This window comes from Chenopodium album, chromosome 17 (genome assembly GCF_948465745.1).
Source record: "Chenopodium album chromosome 17, dcCheAlbu1.1, whole genome shotgun sequence".
Taxonomy (NCBI): domain Eukaryota; kingdom Viridiplantae; phylum Streptophyta; class Magnoliopsida; order Caryophyllales; family Amaranthaceae; genus Chenopodium; species Chenopodium album.
This window is the reverse complement of record NC_137850.1, coordinates 44,769,226-44,795,333: the sequence shown is the minus strand read 5'-3', so window position 1 is coordinate 44,795,333 and position 26,108 is coordinate 44,769,226. Positions and strand designations below refer to the sequence as shown.

The window sequence follows — 26,108 nt, the reverse complement described above, 5'->3', positions numbered from 1 at the left end:
CAAGGCAATTAAGAATTTAAGACAATATAAATAACTCACACACTATAATTTTCAGACATAGGTCGCTAGTTCTTGGTAACTAACACTGCTATAAATCTCTCATTTCTCACGTTAAACCTTACTAAAAACACACAAAATTCAAGTATTTTTTTCAATTCTTCAAATACATTTGCAAACATCACATTATTTTACTTCGTAGATTCTAATCAATAATGGAGCGACTAGCCGCCATTAATGACTTAACTGAAAAGCTTCATCAGCTTCTTGATCAACACATTCTTTTATTGGAAGGTTTGATTTTCTAGGGTTTTGAAACTCATAGTAATTAAACTTGCTTACTATTATTCATTTGATCAATTTTATTTTTATACAAAAATCTTTGATCATGTTTATTTGGTAATTTATGTAAATCATTCATTGTATTTTCAATCCTTTATAATTTCTTATAATCTTTTGATACATAATTAATATAGTTGTAATTTGAACTCTATATTTAGTGAAAGAGAATCTGAAAATTGCAAGAAAAGAGTACAATAAAACAGAGCATGATCTTAGATATTTACAAAGCAATGGGACGTATATTGGAGAACTCATCAGGCTTCTTGACAATGATCGAAGTAATTCATTTCTCTTCTTCTTCATTTTTAATTTTTGTAATTAATTCCGGTTTTCTTGTGACATTAATTTTTGTAATGGTTGCACCCTGTTTCTCTGGTAATTCTGGTTTGTCCACTCATAACTACTTTAATTGATAATATTTCGATCATATAATATAATTCGTGTGACACAAATGTAATACTCATACTCGTATTCAATAACATATTACATGGATTTATAACATCTCATTATCATTATTAGAAATGAAATCTGTCGTAATGGTTGCTAGCTTGGCGTTTTTAGTGCTTATTATCATGTTCCTTAATTCTGTATATAATGTTGCATTAGTTCGTTTGTTATTGTATTGTTTGTTTTCGACGCTTTTCTTTGATCAAATAGTTTGGCAGTGGAAACGATTCAATCAAATTTGTCACTGATTCATATGTTTTTATGTGACAGTGGTTGTGAAAATTGGCGAATTAATAAAATATGTGGTTGGTTGTAATGACAACGTGGACAGGGAGAAATTAGTACCTGGGACACGAGTTGTTGTTCATTACGTTAACCACGCTATAATGTGCATTCTTCCTCGTCAAGTAAGATCTAATCTCTTCTGCTATATATATGCACTCGATCAGTTTTCATACTCGCGCCTTAGTTCATCAGATTATTTGTGTTATTTACCGGTTATGGTGGATTGGAGTGAGTTAATGTGGAAATGATAAAGTTGTTACTAAGTGTTTTAAAACTTTTGTCTATAAAGAACTTATATATGTTGTGTCATTTAACTGCTGCATTTGATTTGAGTCCTCGATCCTTGCTTTTGAGATGCATAAGTGGCATAACTACATCTCAGTCGAGTTATAGGCAGGAGAAGATAACGCGCCTTGATTAGAATTTGTGTTGTTTATGCCTTTTCTCAGCATCGGTCTTTATATACTAGGAAACCGATTTATGTCTTGCACAACAGTTTAGTGACAGTAATTAGTTTCAGGAATTGTTTGTGTATTATGAATTTATTTGGCTATGATTGCATTAAATTATGCTTCCCGTATTAGTTTGGGAAATCTTAATTATTGCATATGCAGGTAAATTAAAGAAGTTTTCAAAGACTCAAGCTTTGTTTATCTGGTTTTCCAATTTGGAACCAGAGAGTTTTCATTGATATGCTCTGCTGTTGAAAATTGAAAATACATCAAAAAACCCCCGGCGGCAACAAGGCCCAAAGGGCTTATATACATGTATTCTAAGAAAACCTACATAGCTGTACAAAGAGACAAAAAGGAAGAAAAAATCATGTGAACAAATCACATGTTACAAATACATACAGTAACAAATATTTACAGCACACAGCAAGCAAAATAAACAGAGCAAAATATGGGAGGAGCAGCACATGATTTTCAATATAAATCCAGTTATATACAATATGATTCAAGAAGATCATGAAAATATTAGCTTCTCTGCTGTGGGAGGGCTGTCTGATCAGATTCGAGAGCTGAAAGAATACATTGAGCTTCCATTAATGAATCCTGAGATTTTCATTAAGGTGGGAATTAAGCCTCCAAAGGTAAGACGTGTGTGGCTGTATTGCTATCTTCATTGTTGGTTTGTGTTCTTTTTAGTTCCTAGCTAATGTTAATGCATCAAGTATTTATTTCCGAGTTTTAGGGTGTTCTTCTCTATGGACCTCCTGGGACGGGCAAGACAATGTTAGCTCGAGCCATAGCAAGCAATATAAAAGTCAATTTCTTACTGGTATATGAGAGTATTCAGTTAGATTAAAACTGCTGCATTTTTTATGTTGATGTTTCTTTTAATTTTCTGGCATGTTATGACTGTAATGACGTGCTTTCTTTTTCTGTTCTAGGCTGTTGCGAGTTCTATTATAATTAGTTACATTGGTGAGAGTGCTAGACTGATTCGTGAAATGTTTAATTACGCTAGAGATCACCAAGTAAGTGGGATATCTAATGTAGCAATGTAAAGTTTTTGTCATAAGTTGTAATTGTTTCAAATGATTTGTTAAAGTCATTGCTCCTATTTTCAGCCCTGCATCCTCTTTATGGACGAGATTGACGCTATTGGAGGTCGACGACTAGGTGAGGAGGGTATGACTTCTGATCGTGAAATTCAGAGAGCTCTGCTGGAGCTACTATATCAGCTTGATGGATTTGATCAACTATATCAGGTCAAATTTATCATGGCAACAAACAGACCAGATGTGTTGGACCCTGCACTTCTTCAGCCTGGTCGTATAGACAAGAAGATTGAAATTCCATTGCCAAATGAACAGTCAAGATTGGAAATTCTTAAAATTCATGCTGCTGGCATGGCCAAGTACGGTGAGATCGACTATGAAGCTGTTGTTAAACTAGCAGAGGTGAGCAGCTATTGCTTAAAGACTTGCATATCATTTTCTGTAAAACATCTAACATGTCACTCATACTAAGTGTCCTGTTGCCTTTTCTTCAGGGATTTAATGGGGCTGATCTACAGAACGTGTGTACTGAAGCTGGCATGTCTGCTATTCTTGCAGAGAGAGATTATGTGACCCATGAAGACTTCATTAAGGTAATGTTTGTCACAATTAGACCATTACAGATCATTTTTTTTGAGGCAAAGCGACCATTACAGATCATGATTTGTACCTTTTGAGTATTTAGGGTTCTCCCCAAACCCAAGAACATTCACTGTTTCGGCTTTTTGGCTCAGTAGCTTGCTTCTATGCCATTCACACACATTGCAAGAATTAAGGCTCAAAATGATAAAATAAGCGATTTTGATTCTGTTCAATGTCACATTTTAATGTGGAATGGTTAGAATACTTGGTTGTGCAGCTTGTGCTTGAATTTCTTATGATGTTTCTTTGCTCTGCAGGCTGTCAGGAAAGTAAACGAGGGAAAGAAATTGGAGACACAAGCTAGTTATAGTGCTGATTTTGGAAAGGATTGATTAAGAACTAAGTGAAGATTGTATGTAAATTTCATAGTTGCACCTTGTAAACAATTAGTTTCTGTTCTTTCATACTTTGTACTAGTAGTATATTACTAGAACTTCACAATATTTTCCTATTAGTTTTAGATTGTGTTGCCAGCTTTTTTTTTTTCAGCAAACAACTTTCTGTAATTGTGTATCATGTACCAACCTAGTTACTCTATGTTACATTTGGAATGTGAAAATGTGCAAGAAACAGCTTTTTTATTTGTATATTGGTTTAAGTGTTTCATAAATCATGACTTCACTCCTAAACATACAAACTTTAACATGGAATATAATTTCTCCATTACTCAATATATGCGACGAGACTTTTAATCCGTATATAATAGTGTCACTTGTTGCATGTATTAACAAATGGAGTTAGAATATAACTACAATTATCAAGGTGTTGTTAGGAATAAAGTTTATCATACATGAAGCTGTAGTCCTGTAGAAGTAAGAATTCAAATTAGAGAAATAATTTTGCAATGATCATGCACGTACTGCTCAATACTTTTAGAGTTGTAGTACTATATACTTTGGAGTATTGTTGTAGAAGTAACATTAGTGTATTCATTCCCAAGTAAAAGAAAATTTCTAATTATGCAATTAATAAATTTTAGAGTGAGAGAAAACATCCATTTAAGTATACTTACAAAATTCAATTATGATGAATAAGGCTACTAACTAATACGAAGTACAATATAAAAAAGTAAAAACCTACAAGTTGCTCTCATCAATAATGGCAGAATTAATTTTGGAATGTGAACTCCAATTTCCCTGTAGCATTATTTAACCAAGCTTCTCATTATATAAGAGTAGGTTTTTTTTTTTTTTTTTTTTTTTTTTTTTTACAATAGCATTTAAGAGTTTTTGACTTTTTGCTGATTATTAATCCTTTAGTCCTAAATAAATTGTCACAAATGCTTTACAAGGTTTTTAAAATACACCTTTGATTATACATATCTTTAATTGCATGATGAAGAAATTGAGAATCGAGTGGTGAAAATATGAATTTCATCGTAGTTTACTAGTTTTATCTTTTATTCTTGTCAAATACTATTATGCATGAGTGGTAGAGGGATATTCGGTCGTTGGACGATCACCCTCAAGCCAAACACTATTTCTACCTAAACTAACCTAAGACAAGTCTAGGGCAAGTAGAGGATCGTATCCACAGGGAATGGGTATGAGTACACCGAGAGTATGAAACGGTTGCAATCTAGTTCGGTCACAAATTGGAGGTTTGATTAAATAACTACTATATGGAGACAAACACTAGGGGGGAAATGGGAATAGACACCAACCAAACCAATGGATCAAAACAATAGGCAAGCATGTACACAAATTGGATGATAGAGAGGGCACTCAACATTGTCTTCTTTTGAAGTCACCACACTAAGCATTCTTAAACCAAACTCAACTAGCAAGATAGGCCAACCAAGTCTTAACAATAGGAAGTAGACTACTAACTCGGGTTTGTCTTTCGATCGGTTCGAGATAGTACTAAGGCACAAATAATTGGGATTTCTCACCTAATTACCGCAACTAAGACTACTACATCATCCAAACGAGGTACCGTAATCAAGATAGAAATTCGGTCTAATCATACAAGAAAAGGGTCACTTCTCTCGAAACTACAACACTAAGCATTCCTAAACTAAACTCGACTAACAAGATAGGCCAACCAAGTTTTAACGATGGGAAGTAGACTACTAACTCGGGTTTGTCTTTCGATCGGTTCGAGATAGCTTAGTACTAAGGCACAAATAATTGGGATTTCTCTCCTAATTACCGCAACTAAGACTATTACATCATCCAAACGAGGTACCGTAATCAAGAGGAATTTAGCATAATCATACAAGAAATGACTCACAACTAGACCTCATCTTTCAATGCAAGCATAGAAGTGAATACATGAGCAATAAGTGGCCATCCAATTACACATGCAATTAACCAATTCTTTAACAATCAATCATCAACCCAAAATGAACATGCAAACACAAACATCAATTAACCCATGGCTTGGTTGGGTCTTCACCCAACCCCTAGTTAAGAAACTAGTCACTAAACATGGTGAAGAACATTCTAACAACAATATCTAAGTTCAAAATTAATCTAACAAATTGAAGAGAGTAGTAAGAACAAAGTAGATTGAACATGCAACAACAATTAACCAAGATTAAGAGAGAAATTAACAATTCAAAGTAAATAAAAACTGAAATTAAAGAGTAAGGGATAGAGGAAAGAGATTACTAATGAAGCTTCAAGGTTGAGAAAATGTTGAAAGGAAGAATACAAACTTCAATTAATCTACTTCAATGATAGAGTTTGAGAGAAACTAAGCTAATTAATAAGAGTTTAGAGAGTTAAGGGCCTAAGAAGACTAAAGGGAAGAAGGTGATCTTCTCCAAGGAAGAAGATGCAGAAAACTGAAGCCAAGGGTCGTATTTATACACCCCGAAATAACATTGTAAAATCCGCCCAAAAAGTCGGGTCTGCATGTAGGAGCGCCCGCTCCTATATAGAGGAGCGCCCGCTCCTCAGGCTGGAGCGCCCTCTCCTGGATCTTGCGCGCCCTCTCCTCCTGCAGCAATTTGAGGCAGTTTGTAGGAAAACAGGGAGGAGCGCCCGCTCCTATATAGGTGCACGCCCGCTCCTAAAAGTGCAGGGGAGGCAGAATGTGGCAGTTCAGGCAGGAGCGCCCGCTCCTAACAGGCTGCACGCCCTCTCCTCTTGTGCTTTGCTTCCAATATAGTTCTTCATGTTCATGCTATGTGACCAATTTCTCCTTGCATCTACAAACACGAACACACACATAAAAAGGAACGGGGAAGCCAAAAGTTGTAATCATACACAAAAAGGAGTCGGAAAGGGGGATAAAGAGGGGAAAATGACAACAAAATTGTGCTAAAAATACCATGATAAGTGGACAAATAAAACACTTATCAATGAGTTACAACATTGATCTTTAATAATGATATGATCTTGCTCACGAGCACCCCGAGGCGTTAGATAACAATCAAATATACTTCATAAAATGGTACTCCATTAATTTGGGAATGCATGTCAAAATGATACGCCGATTGATGTAATTAATGTTTATTTCAAATTAATAAATCTACATTGAGTTTTTTTATCTAACGCCCCGAGGCGCTCGTTAGTTTTTGCCTAATTATATTTATGTTTTTAAAGTTGGAAAAAGATATATGCAACCCTTAGAATTGACAATAAATAAACATTTATTACACCAATTTACTCGTGAATTGTCGATAAATTCTCAACTTAATACTTCCTCTGTTTTTTTATAGTTGCAAGGCTGTTCATCGGTCCAAGACCGGACCGGTAACCGAAAATTAGAATTTTAAGAACCGAAGACCGGACCGGACCGATTAAGCTAGGACCGAACCCGGATCAGACCGAAAGAATCGGTCCAAAACCCGGATCGGACCGCTTTAGATCGATTTAAGAAATTTTTAAAAAAGAATACTAGATTTTTAATAAAGTAATGGAAAACACGAAAAAAGTAAAGGAAAAACTATATTTTAACGTCATTTTTACGTCTTTTTTTGTATGTTTAGTACAAAAAAACTTATAAAGTTAAAGTTTTCTAAGTTTATTAAGGATAATTTTAACCATTATTTAAGGTTTCACACATATTTTTAATAAAAAAATCGGTCCGGTCCAAGACCGGTTTTTTATAGGGGTGGTCCGGTCCATTTTTTCGCCCGGACCGATTTATGAACACCCCTAGTTGCAACACTTCTCTTTTCATGCTTGCCGATGCATGTTTTGAATCATTAATATCTTTGATTACCAATATGTAAAAATTATTAATTTTAGATATTAAAATTATACAAATCGATACGAATCTAACAAGACCCCACGTGACTATATTTTTATTTATGTATAAATCGTCAAAGCTAGTCAAAGTGAAACAGTACACATGAATAGTGTAAAAGTCAAACTGTTGCAACTATAAAAAAAACGGAGAAAGTACTAAAAAAGGAAGTATATTAAATGATTATATGCAAGCATTACCCTTTAAAATTTAATATAACCTATCTATAATCTATCTATCTATAACTTTATACTAAAGGCGAAACCAGGAATGACACATGTCATCTCCTGGTTAAAAATTTTCCCTCCAAAAGTTTTTTTTTGAATTTTTTTTTATTTTTTTTTTTTTTTGGTCAAAGCTTCTTAGAGAAGTTTTTAATACAAAATACAATAATATTACATTTTCGATTTGATAAGTATATTCCATTTGTACACATTCAAACAAAGATATATATATATATATATATATATATATATATATATATATATATATATATATATATATATATATATATATATATATATATATATATATATATATATATATATATATATATATATATATATATATATATATATATATATATCTATAACTTTATACTAAAGGCGAAACCAGGAATGACACATGTCATTTCCTGGTTAAAAATTTTCCCTCCAAAAGTTTTTTTTTGAATTTTTTTTTATTTTTATTTTTTTTTTGTCAAAGCTTCTTAGAGAAGTTTTTAATACAAAATACAATAATATTACATTTTCGATTTGATAAGTATATTCCATTTGTACACATTCAAACAAAGATATATATATATATATATATATATATATATATATATATATATATATATATATATATATATATATATATATATTATATACAATATTATGCAACAATAGTTTGCTATCTATAACTTTGTAATGAAATTCATAGTTATTTTTATTAGTCGTGCATATATTATTCTCTCTATTTTCTTTAGTGTGATAAATTTTTTTAAATTTTTTTTGTAACTAAAGAACTTTCATCCTATTTTGCAATTAGGTATAATTTTTTATAATTTAATAATAGTGTTAAACTAATGATAAGTATTAAGTATTAAAAATTACCGTGCATGGCACGAGATTTAACCTAGTTCTTTTTTAAAGTCTAATCTAAAAATGAGTTATAATAAATGTTGTCTAAATTCAAATTATAACTAAAATAAATTTTATTACTACCTTCGTTTTTTTTAGAATATTTTATATCTCTCAAATAATAACCGCAACTAAAAAAAATCGGAGGTGGTATAATAATTTGTAATAGTTAATATCAGGTTAGGGGTTGTTAAATTATAATATAATCTTGTTGAATAACATTTGTGACACATCGAAAGTCCTTCCTTACTCTCTGTGCAAGTCTCAAAAACTTCTCTCTTTCTCTCTCCTCTCTCATCGGAGATCATCTGCACTATTCTCTGCGGAGTTCTCTCTAATGTCGACCGAAGAAGAAGTTAAGCGTAAGGCCGCTGTTGCCGAATACAATAAGAAGCTCCTTCAACATCGCGAGCTTGAATCTCGTAGCAGAAAAGGTTTTTCATTCTGAATCCCTAATTTCGACCTTTTTTCTTCATTGATTTCTAGGTTATTGAATTTTAGGGTTTTGAATCTGCTTTTAGTTTGTTTAGCAGTTTACGATATCAAATTTGCATGAATTTATATCTAATTTAACTCTGAGATAGTCGAATTTGATGAATAATTAGTTAATTGATGTTGTGAGAAATCAGCATCCAGTGTAATAGAAGTGGAATTTGATATGTTTAAGTTTGATTTTCGATTTTCGTTTATATGTTTATGGAAAATTGTTTCGCTATTCGTTTTTGTGATTTCTGACTGTAATTTCGTATCTGATCTGAAGATTCTAGTGTAGTAATTGGAAACGTTAGTTTTCGGAGAATTAAAAGCCAAATTTTGAGTTTATTGAGAAATTTTTGCTCGTGCTAGGGTTTGTGAAGTAAAACGTAGAATTAATATGAACTTGTGCCGCGATATTTGCGATTAGAATCTGTCAGTTAAGAAGACTGCTTGTTGTGAACTCTGTTGTCAAGTTACATAGATGCAATGATGCACACGAAACACTTCGCCTCAAGAAAATGATCGTAGCCTTCGAAAATTTGAGTTTATTGAGGAATTATAGGTTGTGCTAGGGTTTGTATCTCAAATTATTGAATAAATATGAAGTTGTGTTGCGATTTTGTGATTAGAACCCGTCTAGAGTTGCTAACAGAAGTGGCTACTTGTTGCTAACTCTAAGCTAAGCTATGGTCAAGTTAACTGAGGCAGTGATGGACAAGCAACGCTTTAACTAACCTTAAGTAAATGATCTTAATGCTGCTGAAGAAGCAATATGCTTTTCTTTTCCTGTTAGCTGCTATTTTAGTAACTTGAAATTCTAAAGTTTGAGAAACTATCACTTTAGGTGTTTTATTTGGAATTTATATTTCGGCATTAGAAAAGAATGAATGGAGGATGTGACGTGAGTAATTTATCTCCATCCATATTAGTGACGTTTGTAACCTGGACAGTGGATACATAGTTGTTTGTTTGGTTTGAACCTGGTCTATAAAAGAGGCAATTCAAAATCCAACTTTATAACTTGTATTAAACTAGTTTTTTGGTCAATCAACATTTATTCATTAATGAAGCTTTTGTAAGCCTCAAGTGAACGGCCAATTCATGCTCAATGCTTTCCTCCTTTTTTTCCGTTCTGTTTTCATGCAAATTTGTTCTCAATAAATTGCATGCCTTAGACATTGTTAAAAATTGCCCTGTAAGTTTTGTGTTGAAAACAGAAATTCAGACCAAAGATTAATAAGATTAGTGAGTGAAAGCAATGTTGAAAACCCACTAGTTTTATGAGTAGTGATGGTCGTTTCAGTCTAGTAAATCTGCCACTTAGGTTTTGTGTTGAAACCTTGAAATTTAAACTATGCTATTTAAATATCTAAACAAGGTATATGGAAAAACAACTAGTTTCATCAGTTGTGACAGTTTTATGGAAGATGCTGAATAGTGGTGATGAGTTTTGGTTTATCACTATAAATTTCCATTGAGGTTGGAGGAGAGTATTGTGTGTACTTTTTTTTTAGTTCTGAATGGTTGCTTGGTATTTATGCACCTTGATATTTTGCTGATTCTAGTAGTGGATCATTTGTGTTGTCCTTTTGTTGTAGTGTGTTCCTTTTTTTTTTTTTTTTTAATTTTTTATTTAAAGGCTGCTGCTAATGTATTTAATTTCTATTTCAGTGAAGGAAGAGTTGCGAAGCGCCAAAAAGGACTATGCTAAAACAGAGGATGATCTAAAGTCACTCCAGAGTGTTGGGCAGATCATTGGAGAAGTCCTAAGGCCTCTTGACAATGAGAGATGTAAATGATTTCTTGATCTCTTCTTGTCTGTTTTACCACTAAATTCATTTTGCTGGTTTGTTACCTTATGGTACCTAGGATTTGTTGATCTTTTGCTACTATCTTTTTTTTTTATTTTATTTTTTAATAAAGAGAATTGAGAATCTCTTCCATTAGTAGCAGGATTAGAGTTATGTGAACTTTGTTGCTTGGACTTCCACTAAGGTGTGTCAAGTCTTGGTTGCAGGCTTATTTTTAATTATTCCATCTATGATGAGATCTTTAACACAAATGCTTTTTTTCTATCTATTTCAATGTCCTCTTTGCTTCATATCAGTGATATTACTCTGTTTATCCAACTCTGTTTATCCAAGTGTTGTAATTTGTACTTGTATGTGTACATATAACTTGAACAACCCTTTTTCCTTGGTCATTTAGCACTGCAGTACCAAATAGATTCAATCATATAGATGACTGAGTAATGTATTTTTTTGTGCCAGTAATTGTGAAAGCTAGCAGTGGACCAAGGTATGTGGTTGGTTGTCGTAGCAAAGTGGACAAAGAAAAGCTCACTTCTGGAACTCGAGTGGTACTTGACATGACTACCCTCACCATTATGCGTGCTCTTCCTCGTGAAGTAAGTTTCTCCTCTTATGTTCTCTATTTTACCTTGTCCTGCATCTGAGTTTTTGTGTTTACTTCTGCCATGATTTCCATTTGGTTGATTGGGGTTGACCAGAAGCTTAGTTGATTCTTAATTGTAAACTTATTTAAATGTCACTGCCAGCTGAGCTAGGCAGTGGGTGGTTGAGTCTTATCATGAGCTAATGTTGGAACTTAAATGTCAAAATTATTGAAAAATCGTGACTGTTGTCAATTGCTGCTTGGAGTTTGAATGTGCCTCAAACAGTATTGGAGTTGGTTCATTACATGCCTTATGGTAGCTCAAAGTATAAATGATAAGAGTAGTGAAAGATTTTTAACATATCTGAAGGTAAATGGTTTCCTCAGGAATGGTTTTGTCTAGTTTATTAAGATGTTAAACTGACATCACTAATCATTATGCTAATGAATTCATTCGCACAGGATGTTTTGTTGAAGCTTGCTCTTCACAGATAAGATTCATTCTGTTGGGTGCTTCTTTTCAATATATTTGGGTCGCTTGTAGGGCATTTTTCTGTTTATACTATATCTTCCTTTGAATTAATCTATAGCTTATATTAGTTGAATAAATTTTACCCAGATTTTACCACAGAACACTAAGTCTTATCCAGATTGTTTGACACAGGCTTGCTTTATCATAATTTCTGATGCCCTCTTCCTATAGCGACAGCATTTAAATGTTTAATTTATGCATTAAATTGAATGTGGTGATCCCAAGATGCAAAAAATAGGTGCTTAAGTTTGTGAAGCACTTATTCAGTTTTGTAATTCTTGTACATGTAAAGTGAGAATGTATTATACAATTATTGCAGCTTTAGCTCATGGTTGAAGCCTATGGTTCTGTGACTTCTGGTTGCCACATTGCTTTGTGAAATTGCATCATGTTCTTATATATTGCATATGCAGGTTGATCCAGTTGTATACAATATGCTTCATGAAGATCCTGGGAATATAAGCTATTCTGCTGTAGGAGGGCTGTCTGATCAAATCCGAGAACTGAGGGAATCCATTGAGCTTCCACTGATGAATCCTGAGCTTTTCATTCGTGTGGGAATTAAACCTCCAAAGGTATATACTTTGTGTGGGACTGTATTTTCTTTGTTTATTTTTGTTCTTTTTTTGTAAATTTTTTTTTTGGTACCTTGGGTAGATATTTGTTGGGCTAACGCAAAATTTGTGTATGTTTTCCTTTACAGGGTGTTCTTCTCTATGGGCCTCCAGGGACTGGCAAAACATTGTTAGCTCGAGCTATAGCCAGTAATATAGATGCCAATTTCCTAAAGGTATTAAAGCATATGCATTTGGAAATGGTTGCATCCTCATAAAGTTTTTTTTTTTTTTTTTTTTTTTTTTTTTTTTGGGGGGGGGGGGGGGGGGGGGGAAGTAACATAATAACATGTAAATAACTGTTATTTCTTATATTTGTTATAGGTTGTATCAAGTGCTATCATAGATAAGTACATCGGTGAAAGTGCAAGACTGATCCGTGAAATGTTCAATTACGCTAGAGAACACCAGGTGAGATAGCAGCATTTAACGTAGTTATCATAATATGAGGGTACTGGTTTAAATGGTTTCTTGTGGTTTATGACTCTTATGTTTCTATTCTCAGCCTTGCATCATCTTCATGGATGAGATTGATGCTATTGGAGGTCGTCGATTCAGTGAGGGTACAAGTGCTGATCGTGAAATTCAAAGAACCCTTATGGAACTGCTGAATCAGCTTGATGGTTTTGATCAGCTAGGCAAGGTATTATGACTATGAAACTCATTATAGAGTAATCTTGCTGTAATTTGTAGGTGCGTTCGCAGTTGATAATTTGATGTTCCTCTTTGACCACATTGTACTTTGTACATGCAGGTCAAAATGATCATGGCAACAAACAGACCGGATGTGCTGGACCCAGCACTTCTTCGTCCAGGACGTCTAGATAGGAAAATTGAGATTCCATTGCCAAATGAACAGTCAAGAATGGAAATTCTCAAAATCCATGCTGCTGGTATTGCCAAACATGGTGAGATCGACTATGAAGCAGTTGTCAAGCTAGCAGAGGTGATCTTCTACTTTATGTAGACTTGCGTATTATTTTTTGCTACCACATCTTTATCAAGGTGTTGAATATGTTGCCTTTTTTTTTTCCAGGGATTTAATGGGGCCGATCTACGAAACATTTGTACTGAAGCTGGTATGTCAGCCATACGTGCTGAGAGAGATTATGTGATTCATGAAGACTTCATGAAGGTAATATTAGTCATATTTAGACCATTAAACAACATGAGTTTTATTTGTGGAGCATTTACTTTTCCCCGTGCAACACACATTCATTGTTTTCATTTTTTAGCCTAGTAGTTTTTAAGCCATTCGCTAATAGGTTTAGAATACAACAAGAGCAACTCCAGTGGAGCTTATTTGCAAATTAGTTTGTTAGAGCAAACTCCAATGGTTGTAGCTACTAGCTAGGGACTTGCTTGCAATATTAAATAAACTCTAACTACAAACTTGACCGGTGGAGTTAGAAAATGCAATTAGTTTGGCCAAGCAAATTAGCTTGCAAAAAACTTAATTAAAATGAAAATTAAAAAAACTTAATTTTTAGAGCTAATTTGCTTGGAAAAAACTTGTTGAAATAAAAAAATAAAATGAAATATAAAAAAGTTAATTCGGGAGGTAGGGTATAAAAAAATAGTAAGCTAATAGCTGGCCATTGGAGCTCGGCTAAAATGACAATTAGCTTAAAAGCTTATGTGGCATAACAAACTAATTTGATAATATATTAGAGCATCTCCAATGGTAAGTTAATTCTCAAATAAACTTGCCATGCCACGTAGGATTTTAAACTAATTTTTTTGTGTAGCTATTTTGTGCCCCAATGGTTAGCTAATGGCTTGGAATTTAAATGAGCTTAACTTTCTCAATTATCTCTAAAAGTATAATTATATTAGTACATCAATCTCTAAAATTTTAGAAACTTTTTTCTCAAGCTAATTTGCTTAGAATTGTAAAATACACCCGGGTGTATCGTACACCCAACTAACCTATGGTTAGTTTTTGTTCTTTATTTGATGATATAATGAAAAACAATCATCAAAATGAGAACAAATACTCATGGATATACGGTACACCCGGTTGTATATAACCTCTCTAATTTGCTTGGTCAAGTTAATTGTATTTTTTAGCTCCAATGGTCAAGCTAGTAGTTAGAGACTTTTGGAAATTGCAAGCAAGTCCTTAGCTACAACCATTAGAGTTGTTCTTAACTCCAATTGTTGTATCTAGGGATTTGCTTGTAATTTTCAAAAATCTCTAGCTACTAGCTTGACTGAGCTAATTTACTTGGAAAAAAGTTTCCAAAATTTTTGGAGATTAATATATTAAAATTAATAAAGCTAATTGAGAAAGTCGAGCTTATTAAAAAAACAAATAACAAGCTAGTAGATGACCATTGGGACATAAAATAGCTACAAAGTGGTTTTGCTTGAAATCATGTGGCATGACAAACTAATTTAACAATTAGTTTACCATTGGAGATGCTCTGCCATTAAAGTTGTTTTTATGCCACATAAGGTTTTAAGCTAATCTCTTTGTATTTAATTGTGCCCCAATGGTTTGCTTGTTATTTAAATGAGCCTTAATCTCTTAAAAGGAGCTTGCTTAAAAGATTAATGTATCAACCCTTTTTGGCATGGTTTTTCTCAAGCAAATTAGCCCGTCCAAGCTAATTTCATAATTTTGTTCTTAACTAATTTCATAATTTAGCTATAATTGTCAAGCTAGGGAATTTTCAAAAATTGCATGCAAAGTCTTAAATGTCACAATTTGATCATTAACTTGAAATTAATTTTATAAAGGTGCATAGTATATTTTTTATGTGATCGAATTCCTTATGTTGTTTATTTGCTCTGCAGGCTGTGAGAAAACTAAACGAAGCAAAAAAGCTAGAGTCAAGTGCTACCTATTCTGCAGATTTTGGAAAGGATTAGTACTAAAAAAAACTCACAAATTTTCTTATAATTCTTTGTTCTATTTCTTTGTTCTATTGTGAATTTTCAAGTTGAAACTATGGTTTTATTTAACCTAAACCATTACTAGCTTTAATTTATTAACAAATTTTCAATCTGCATTAACCTTGATACTTCAAATTCTTTCCCTTTTATCTTACAGGGTTCAACTAAAATTTGGAACATAATTCTGTTATTAAAAAAAAAAACAACTCCATTTTGCATAATGTCTTAAATCTGAATCCCCTAACATTTAGTAAGTGTTCTAATTTCCAAGATGTAATTGGAGTAAAATGTAATCTTGCAAAAGAACTACTAGCCTTTTGGTAAAACTTGACGTCATCACTCATCAGCCGCTGAACATTAAAAACTTGCATAAACCTTGCAACAACGTAAATAAACAAATCTATGAGTTAATAGTGAATAAATTACAAAATTTAAGATAATTTGCCTATAGTTAAAAATTTAAGCTGCAAAACTAAGAATTCAATTGAATTCATATCAGACTAGTCTCACTTCCAACCCAGTGATAAGACGGTTTGTTGGTGAAGCTTAGCATCCCCAGCAGCTACCACATTATAATCTAAACAATGATTACAAAAAGTCAGAACAAATATGCACAAACATATAAAAATACTGGTTTTGTGCCCGTGCGATGCCCGGGTTGGTTATTGAATTTTAAGATAAATTTATAATCCATGCTTTTCTCACGATTTGCTATCTAGTAGGCATGTAATGACTAATAATAATGTTGGTGAAAATGTTCGATTTAATACATTAAAAAATAAAAAAAATAAAATTAGCAAAAAATAAACTAAATGTTCAAAGCACGTCGGATTGACCCGAACCCAAAACTTTGGACAAGAGTTGAACATTTCTTGACTCATAACCTGAAGTGACTCAATCCGAAATGACTCATAACCCAACCCTAATTGACAGGTCTCCATTCAATTAGATTGTGAAGTATATAATTTTAACCGATTAGTATATATTAGAAATGGATATTTTACGCTTTGAACTACTTTCTTCGCTCTAAAAAAAATATTATGATATAAAAAATAAATTTATATGATAATTTTTTAGAATTATAATCTAATAATTTTTTGAATAAAATTATAATTCAATTTGTACATATTGGTATTTTATCGATGATAAAACTCTAAACTAACAATTTTATCCTAAAATTCTATCCAAATAGAATTCTTAATTAACTTTTTTATCTTATAAAGTTTATTTAAATCTATCCAACGTGGCGCGACACTTGGCGAAAAGTTGGAACGCCAAGTGTTCGTGATCTGGCTAAAAGTTTAGCTTTATATGTTAGTTATATGATATCAATACTCGAATGGTTAAGAGAGTCATGTTTTTGCACCTGTTGCCTTAGATTCCGGTGAAGCTTCCCAGTGGAATTCTTCGCCTTTCCAATCAGTTATAGTCCCACCGGCCCCTTTTATAACCGGTATTAATGCAAGGAAGTCATATGGCTGAAAATAACCAGGAAACTAAATCAATCAGAAAGAAAAGGAGTAAACATATACATGTTTAAGATGATGAACATAAGATCTTTGGTAAGATTAGTCAACTCACCTTCAAGCCAGATTCAACTACGAGATCTACAAACCCAGAAGCTAGAAGAGCATAAGCATAACAGTCACATCCATAGAGTGGCACTTTAACCTGTTTTAAGTATTTGATATTAGATTTGCAAGCTAGCTGCTAAGTGGAAGCAAATGCAAATTAGATATGGTATACCTTATTCCTAACGCGAATGAATGCATCTTCAGCAACCCCGGCAAAAAGATGGGGACTTGTAGTGTACCTTAACAAGGCAAGCAGAAATACAGCTGAAACTTATGATCATCCAATTTATTGTCATTAAAAGAGGTCAACAAAAATGAAGGCCAATGAGGCAATGATTCTAAATACTGTTCGTAAGAGAATTAAAAAGACCTACAAATACGCTTGTGATAGATCTGTACAGCTTCGTGTTGACACATCTTGCCCATTCAATGTAGTCCTCTTCCCACTTATACCAATCCATCTTTCTCTGAGAATAGGTTGATCAATTACACCCAGAATCTGCAAGCATTAACATTACCTATTATAAAAACATTGAAAAGGGGGGAGCAATAGAAATTACAGCACCTAAATAGCTGCCAATCATGACATGTTATAGCAATGTAAAAACTCCTGTAAAGATTATCGCTAGGCAGTACTGCAGTAGTAAGCAAAACAGCACAGCGAATTTCTCTTTAAAAATTCTTTACACGAAAAGATAGTCAAAAACAATCTATACAGCATTTACATAGATTCACACAAATTACATTTGAGTCATACCGGCTTACCCTTGTACAGAAGAGCTATAAGAGTGCCAAATACAGGTTTTCCTGGAGATATGTATAAGGAAAGTGAGTCTTAACATCATATTACCAAAACTTCATTTAAATATGAAAGAGAATGGACAGGAACTACCAGTTATAAAGCTCTTTGTGCCATCAATAGGATCTAAAACCCATACGTAATCTGAATGTTTTTCTTTACACCTCCAACCATTTTCTTCTCCAAAACTGCAAATAAATAACAATGTCAGAATTCAGTACTTGAACATCATTGCACTACTATATTCCTTTCAGCAATAAGGCTAACCCATGTCTTGAAGGGAAAGTCACACTCATGATCATGAAATGACAGTATGATGATACATTGATACGAGCTCACAATTTCAACTTACATTGCATGAGACGGAAAATGTTTCATGATAATTGTAACCATTGATTCCTCTGCGGTTCGATCAGCAATAGTAACTGGACCTATAGTTCATATTATAACAATATAAAAAATCTGGGAATGATCTAGTTTCATCAAAAGTTGGGAGCATTTCAGTATCATTCAGAGAAAAAAAAAAATCAAATCTATTGATCATTAAATTTTCAACAAAAGATCAATCCAATAATATAAGCATAAACCATGTCAGTCCTTGGAAGTACCATAGGAAAGGTTTTATAAGGAAATTTTTGTGTATACAATGCTCGCGCGCGCGCGCACACACACACACACTCAAAAATCGGTTCTTTCATTTTTTAATGTACATCAGTACATAGATGCCAAATCAAGATAAACATTAGTTAAATGCTCTAAGCGGTGAAAGATGAAATCTTGCAAAAACATCAAGTGTTTCTGGCAGTTTAAGACATATTCGGTGATCACTGCTATAGTTACTACATATTCATTTTTAGGCACAATTATTCTAGCTGCTAATTGCTTTGTATCAGCATGCAAAGGCAAGTGAATTGATCAAATTAGTTGATGTTTCATTTTCTAGCTTCTAAGTGAACCACAGTCAGACACGTGTGAGTTGACTTGTACTCATACTGTCCTGAATAACTGTATCAAGTGAAAAGTCAAAAGTCCAAATATGTAAACCTTGGCCAAAAAATCAATAAACTATGTTGACGTAAGAGGTGATCCTCAACACATATATTAATAGAACAAGTAATTATCATAATGTTCGCAATCAGAATACATAAGATACAAAAAGTTTGGCCTCAAGAACCAAAAAAGTGCCAATTTGAGAACATCAATTCATGGCAAAATCTTATGTTGTGTTAATCAACTAAGCATAAATGTACTTCGGTTTTTAAGAGTCAACACCAATTGAAGTTAGAAGTTTGGATGACTAGTAATTCTCTATCAGAACAAACAAGATTTGTAAGCAATAATTTCTATTCATTAAAAAAAGTCTTACGTTAGTGACATTAGTCTAATGCATACAAAATCGTTAGAATACTCATTATCAGTCAGCCAGCAAAAACATAATAAGTGTGAACAATAGTCTCAGAGATTGCAGTGTCCAGCAGCCCCAGAAATTAATGGCTCAGCAACAATTACAAACTCGTTTCCACAATAACAGAGCTTACTAAAACAAACATGAGACACAGAGCGAATCCAAACACTAAATGTGATAAAATTAAATTACCTACAAGCAAATCAATAAAATCTTGAAATAACAACAAAAACAGAAGTTGAGGAGTGCTTATACTCATAATATATGCAACTAAAGGTGAATTAGAACTCAAATTCCACTTGCCTATTGTTCAAATCAGTCATGTAACCTAATAACTAAGAGCTTGACTAAAAGTAGCAAATTTGCAACCATAAAGAAAGTGTAAAATTACTTGAATGAGAAAGCACATAACAGAGCTTACTAATGCCATCACTATACAAAATTACATTACATACAGAAGCAGCAAGCATGAGACACTAACAATCAACCAAAAATACTTAGACTGATAGAATAAGTATATACTTCGTATTGTATACTACACTTTTCATTGAGATATATGCAAACTTCATAAATCAATTTCAAACTAGATCAGTCATCAATACAATTAAGCTAACTCAGCATGTTTTCAGCAAGAATGGTACACATTTATTGATGGTAGAAAGCTTCCTCGACTGTAGACTGGCCGAAGTAACCAAACAGCTGAAAATATAGCATGTTTTGCCAAAAATTGTGTAGAAATATAAACAAAAAAAGCTCGCATCATATTTTGTCGAAAAAAAAAAAAAATTGGATTTCTTTCAAAATTGATTTATGATGTGCTAAAATACTAAATACACCATTGATTTGTTGATAAAACAAGTAATTTTCATATTTTGGCAATTAGATTAGGAAAGATATAAAAAGTGACAAAACATCCACAAAAACCACAAAGAAACAAAAAGAAGTATGATGCAACCTAAGCTTAGTGAATCGGCTAAGTGTAGATCTGCCTCAGTGTTCAACATTCAACACCTATTGAAGTTATAAGTTTGGATGACTAGTCAGTCTTGATCAGAACAAACAAGATTGGTAAACAAACGAAATGATTCCTTTTCATTATTCTAATTTATACAAAATCATTAGAATAATAAACATCCTCAAATCAACAATCAGCTTATTCGTTATATAAATGAACAAAATTCTCAGAAAATGCAGTTTCCAGCAGCCCTAGGGCTCGATGACTCAGCTACATTTTCAAACTCGTTTCCACAATAACAGAACTTACTAAAACAGGTAAACAACCATGATACACAGAGCCACAGAGAAACTCAGTAAATAAAAGTTATACAACTACTTAATTAAAATCAAAATCAAGAAAATCTCTAAATAATAATCGAAACAGTGATTGAGCAGTGCTTGAATACACATTAATAAGCAACAAAAGGCAGAATTAGAACTCAAAATTCCACTTGTCAATCGTTAAAATCAGTCATGTAACCTAACAACTGAGAGCTTGACTAGAAGTAGCATATTATGCAGCCAGGAGAAAGAGTAAAACAACTTGAATTTCAATGAACGAATCATGGAATAGTTTACTAATATCATCATTATATAAAATTACAAAACATACAGATGCAAAAATGAGACACTGATGATCCAAACAACCAAAATAATGTACTAAAATTGATAAAATATTTATATATTAGGAATTTATCACGTAGTTACACTATTCATTGAGAAATATGTATATTTCAAACTATATCAGTCATCAAAATAAGTATATACTGAATCTGCATGTTTTCGGCAAAATGCTACAAATTAATCAACCGTAGTAAATGCTACACAGCTGAAAATTGAACAAATTGAGCCAGAAATTATGTAGAAATATAGGAAAGTAAATCAGTTAGCGAATTTTCTCAATCAATTTTGAATTCTTACAGAACTAATTTGTGATGTAAAAAATAATCATCATAATGAATTGAATTTCTAAAGATGAATCAAAACACACTGAAACAATCAAACAACTAAAATTTGACCTAATTAACAAAAAATCATAGTAAAACACTTCAAATGTAAAGAAAAAATCGTGAAAAATGAAACTCACTGGAGTCGTCTTTATCGAGAATCTCGAATTTCTTCCGGAAGAAACCGCGGATAACTTCGCCGGAAGCATCAGCGAGCTCATTCGCAACATCAGCGAATCGATCAAGATCACCATTGTCGAAGCGGAGTTGTAGTTCATCAGTCGGACGATTGGAGAGGTCCGAATTCGACGCCGCCATTGAAATTGGAGCGAGGTGAGCTCGAGAAGAGAGAGATAAACTTGAGATGAAGAGAGAAGAAGAGGAAGAGAAGTGGAGCGATTGAAATGGATGAAGATTGGGGATGAATTTGGAGGAATTTGGAGAGAGAGAAAGAAAAGGAGGTGATTGAGAGAGGAGATGAGCTTGGGAGTACATTTGCGCTGAGGAGAGAGAAAAGGGGCGGGAATCTGAAGTGGTGAGTAGGTGAATGAGGGGGGTTTGTTCTGTTAAGTGTTAAGCAGCATAGTTAGGGATGGCAATGGATCGGATTCGGATCGGGTGGAGCTTCACCCGCATCCATTTATTACTCTAATCAATCCATCCACATCCATCCGTCATCCGCTTCACCCATCATCCATATCCGTCCGTCCATCATCCGCGGATGAAGCGGGTGGAGCGGATGACTAATGGATGAGTATTAAAGTGGAAAAAAACTCACATGAACTCTAATTTTCGGTTATTTGTACAATAATTTTTTTATTTTATTAATACAAATGAAACAATAACAATATATTGTTTGAAAAATTAATTTGCAACAAAAAAATAAGTAATTTTCTTGCACATTTCATATTTTATTATTAAAATTCTTAGATTAAAAAATATAATATATGTTAAACGGGTGGGTGGATGGTTAGCGGGTGAAAAAAGTATCATCCACATCCGATCCGATCCATCACCCGCTTCATCCGTCACCCGCTTCTCATCCATTTAATTCGGGTTTTCGTCCATTTATTTATAGCGGGTGGAGCGGGTTCGTGGATATCCACTTAATATTGCCATCCCTAAGCATAGTCCCCCATTTTTGTACCGAGAACTCGAGAACTAGTTTATAACTTTAGAGTTTAGACTATTGCATGTATGCACTTCATTGGTCATGGAGGTTGATCGGTTGTTAAGAGAGTAGTTGTAATTTGATTAACACAATTACACGGATTGAGACTAGGAAACAAAGGAGATTTTGTCGAGAAACTTAATTTGGCTCACATTTGAATTAGTTGGAGTCTAATAGGTTTTGAATTATTAGATGAGGTTCTCTTTAAAAAAAAGGAAAAATATAAAAAATATGAACACCTTTTTGTTTGGATGGTTAGAACCTAGATAAAGTGAACTAGTTTTTTGTTGATGAAATTATGGCAAGGTACCAAGTTTGCGTCAAGCTATTAGCCTGTCGAGTATTATATATATTCTGAAATTTAAATCATCTATATATATCAACCAGCATCACTAGCTTCGCCACAAAAGATTGCTAAAATCATGCATTGACTTATTGTGCAAGGTCATCCGTTCATGAAAATAAACGAGGAAAACTAGGTTAATATCTTATATTAAGGGTCTGTTCTCTTCAGCTTATTTTCCATTCAGTTCCTAATTTCCTTTTCTCATGAAATATTCAGTTCAACTCAACTCAGTAAATGAGAATAGACCCTAACAAAAACATGTTAATATCATCAAATTTTCTCTCTGCTTCCCTCGCATGGCCAATTTTTCCTTCTCTCTCCTCCATTCTCATGGCTACGCTCAAGATTGACCACTTTTGCGGCCAGCCGGTCAAACAACAAACACCCTAGTAGCAAATTTTGAAAATCAGGCTCATACAAACCCCTTAGGGAAAGGGATTCGTGCGTACTTGTGGTGTTGCGAAAATCGAATGGTGGTGCTCGGTCGGCTAGTGGACAAGGTGCTAGAGAATGTGCGGTGGTCGACTGGTGAAGGTAAAGAAAGATGCGGTGGTCAACTGGGGTCGATTGATGAAGATAAATGTCGTCGGTGGTCGGTTGGTGAAGCGACGATGGTGATAGTAGAGAGAGAAAGGAGATGTGATTGTTAAATTTACAAAATTACCCTTAATATGACTGCTAAATTTACAAAATTAACCTTAATATTAATAAGTTTTATTAATATATGTATTTTCTCAAAATAAACACCAACAAAATAGGTAAAACATAGCTTAAGAAATTAAAGGTACATTCATCACCTTATAGACAATTGCAAGTTCAAAACACTCATTAAATGGAAAGTTTCACACATTCGAAAACCCTAAAAACAAACAAAAGAAAAATACATCTCAACATCTAGAAGCACAAACTAACCCTGCGCATACTAGTTGATGCACATAGATTATTCAACATACAACAAAAGCCTTTAACTCTGGCCTTTACACGAGTAATGAGTTCACACCCAAAGATACAAATTGGCAAAAGCTATAACGAAAATGAAAAACCGAACTCTATAACTATCTAGTGGTGACCAGGCAACTTGTCCTTAATCTTATCCATAAGACCTTTCTTCTCAGCAGGCTCGTCTTCGTGGTGCTGGATAGTGGTAGTGGTGGTTGTGGCCATGGTGGTTGTCGCGGTATGGTCTACCTCTTGGTCCTTGTGCTTCCCACCCGGCATTAGCTTATCCTTGATTTTCTCCCCGAATCCTTTCTTCTTCCTTCTCCCACCCGTGGGTGTATGTCCTTCTTCCTCGGACTATAGCAAATTCAACAGAGAGGATTATATATTGCATTGAGGATTAATTAAATGAAAATCAAAAGAGAAGTTCATGAGGGATTAAACAAAATGACGTATTATGTTATTAGAACGAATATCCATATATGCAATATGAACTAGCTTGTGTCAAAAAAAAATGAACTAGTTAAAGACACCAGTGCATACTGCATATGGCCGACTCAAATTAAGTTAAACGCTAGGATTATATTATTGATGAGTAAGTATTATTTTATATCCAATTTTTGACTATAAATAATCATATAATGTGTGTTAAGCTTAAAGATAGTATTAACACTACTTAAAAAAAAAAATTATAAATGAAGAAGTTTTGATTCGATAAATGAAGAAGTTTAAAGCTCATGATTATCAACATACGTTTTAGTTTATAAAAGAGAAGGAAAATAAAAAAAGTCATTAGGTAACCGGGAAAATTTTAGGACAATTTTCAAATAGCCACAATAAAATTGTGGCTATTGTATTAAATCAAATCATAACCATTCATTTTTATTGACTAATATAAACCGTTAATATGCTATATTTTTACTTTTATTTTAAAAAAAAAAAAAATTGACCAAAAAAAGAAAAAAAAAAAACAAGTTCAATTTCTTCAGTTTCAGTTTCTGTTTCTTCTTTATTTACTCTGCATTTTTCCCCCCTTTACTTCTCTTCAATTTTTATTCGTGATCCATTGTATACTGATAATGATGATTTTCTATCCAACCATTATTGTTGTTTTCGATCACTGTATTTTTTTCTTGAATCCACCCTTTAGTTTACTCCATTATGTCTTTAGCTTTTTATGGCTTTATTTCAGGTTAAATAGTCGGAAGTTCGTAGATTGATTTCAAATAATTACAACTAATTAGATTGGTGATTATCAAGTTCATTTTTTCAAGTTTATAAATTAATTTCACATTTTCGGAGTATGTGCTGTGAATCTTGCAATGGGATAACAAAATCACCACAATGCTATTAGATCAAACATTCAAATAGATCAAGTTGCTTGAATTATAGATCAGACATTCCAATAGAGTAGCTTGAATTTTTTTTTTTTTTGAAGAAAACTGTTAAGAACGTGTGATAAAATTTTAATTTATTTTGTTTAAATTTTTTTAAAAACTAAAAACAAAGTAAACTATATCAACGATTTAAATTAGTCAATAAAAATGAATGGCTATGATTAATTTAATATAATGGCCACAATTTTATTGTGGCCACTTAAAAGTCATCCAAAATTATAAGAGCTCATATAATTGACATAAAAATATACATTTTGATATGATTATTTTAGGTCAAAGTTTAAATTTCTTTGACTAAATATTGTCACTCATAAACGTGTATGTACATCGAAATTAAATATCATCATATGAATCCCATTAGATTCGTCTTCATAAGTACTTAATGTATCAAATTTATATATATGCATGTAATTATAAAGGATATTAATTATCAAAATGTGTTTAAGGGAGAAAACCACAAAGAAGTTAGTTTACACATTTTACTCAAAACAAATTGTGCAGCAATTTATCAAACATGCTATGCAGAGAAATATTCTTGCAATAATATTAATGAAATGTAACGATAGATTGCATAAATTTTCTAAGAATATATACTAACCGATTCACCGGAGCTCGTGCCACTTCGTCGAATCTCTTTAGTAACAATACCAACAGCAGTCCCTCCTGGCTGATCTCTCCTCGGCTGGTGCTGCCCGCCTCCCAGAACATCTCCTAGCGTCTCAGGGCCGCGGTGTCCGGGCTCATTATGACCATGCATGCCTCCACCAAGAGTCGCGGATGGCATCCCGGTTGTCATGGGACCTCCTTGAGTTCCATGTGCCGCGCCACCAAGAGTCGAAGATTGCATCCCAGTGGTCAATGGGTTTTTTGGTAACACGGCATCACGAGTGGCAGAAGAGTGCGTGCCTTGGGTAGCCGTAGAACTGTCATGTCCCACGCCACCATGAGTCAACCCGCGGGTGCCTGTGTGGCTGTCATGTCCCACGCCAGTATGAGTCGTAGAAGACTGCATCCCATGGGTGCCTATAAGCCCTATGCCGTGGGTACCCATGAGATTGTCATGTCCCACGCCACCACCACC

At 33.5% G+C, this 26,108-nt stretch overlaps 3 protein-coding genes across 3 annotated transcripts; 2 read left to right on the top strand and 1 right to left on the bottom strand.

Moving 5' to 3' along the window:
* Positions 1–212: 212 nt before the first annotated feature.
* Positions 213–3,549, top strand: LOC145589118 (26S proteasome regulatory subunit 10B homolog A-like). The gene is made up of 9 exons (XM_081645678.1): positions 213–291; positions 498–617; positions 1,057–1,193; positions 1,988–2,164; positions 2,266–2,352; positions 2,465–2,551; positions 2,645–2,977; positions 3,070–3,168; positions 3,475–3,549. Exons 1-9 carry the CDS (start codon positions 213–215, stop codon positions 3,547–3,549), a joined length of 1,194 nt encoding a protein of 397 aa, XP_081501804.1.
* A 5,218-nt stretch (positions 3,550–8,767) lies between these two features.
* On the top strand, positions 8,768–15,569 carry LOC145588155 (26S proteasome regulatory subunit 10B homolog A-like). Its single transcript, XM_081644799.1, has 10 exons — positions 8,768–8,972; positions 10,687–10,806; positions 11,286–11,422; positions 12,355–12,516; positions 12,645–12,731; positions 12,880–12,966; positions 13,061–13,198; positions 13,310–13,501; positions 13,592–13,690; positions 15,355–15,569. Exons 1-10 carry the CDS (start codon positions 8,876–8,878, stop codon positions 15,427–15,429), a joined length of 1,194 nt encoding a protein of 397 aa, XP_081500925.1. The 5' UTR covers positions 8,768–8,875; the 3' UTR covers positions 15,430–15,569.
* A 235-nt stretch (positions 15,570–15,804) lies between these two features.
* On the bottom strand, positions 15,805–21,755 carry LOC145588154 (bifunctional phosphatase IMPL2, chloroplastic-like). Its single transcript, XM_081644798.1, has 9 exons — positions 21,315–21,755; positions 18,179–18,257; positions 17,920–18,014; positions 17,785–17,834; positions 17,402–17,526; positions 17,200–17,266; positions 17,035–17,124; positions 16,820–16,931; positions 15,805–16,030 (listed from the first exon to the last, which is right to left on the bottom strand). Exons 1-9 carry the CDS (start codon positions 21,667–21,669, stop codon positions 15,960–15,962), a joined length of 1,044 nt encoding a protein of 347 aa, XP_081500924.1. The 5' UTR covers positions 21,670–21,755; the 3' UTR covers positions 15,805–15,959.
* Between the last annotated feature and the right edge of the window lie 4,353 nt (positions 21,756–26,108).

Coding starts and splice junctions, on each gene's coding strand:
- LOC145588154 (XM_081644798.1), bottom strand. CDS start 21,669: ATGTACTCCCAAGCTCATCTCCTCTCTCAATCACCTCCTTTTCTTTCT. Junction 18,015..18,178: donor CATTTTCCGTCTCATGCAAT/GTAAGTTGAAAT, acceptor ATTTATTTGCAG/TTTTGGAGAAGAAAATGGTT. Junction 17,125..17,199: donor TCATTCGCGTTAGGAATAAG/GTATACCATATC, acceptor TACTTAAAACAG/GTTAAAGTGCCACTCTATGG.
- LOC145588155 (XM_081644799.1), top strand. CDS start 8,876: ATGTCGACCGAAGAAGAAGTTAAGCGTAAGGCCGCTGTTGCCGAATAC. Junction 12,517..12,644: donor TGGGAATTAAACCTCCAAAG/GTATATACTTTG, acceptor TTTCCTTTACAG/GGTGTTCTTCTCTATGGGCC. Junction 13,199..13,309: donor GTTTTGATCAGCTAGGCAAG/GTATTATGACTA, acceptor TTGTACATGCAG/GTCAAAATGATCATGGCAAC.
- LOC145589118 (XM_081645678.1), top strand. CDS start 213: ATGGAGCGACTAGCCGCCATTAATGACTTAACTGAAAAGCTTCATCAG. Junction 2,165..2,265: donor TGGGAATTAAGCCTCCAAAG/GTAAGACGTGTG, acceptor TCCGAGTTTTAG/GGTGTTCTTCTCTATGGACC. Junction 2,978..3,069: donor CTGTTGTTAAACTAGCAGAG/GTGAGCAGCTAT, acceptor CCTTTTCTTCAG/GGATTTAATGGGGCTGATCT.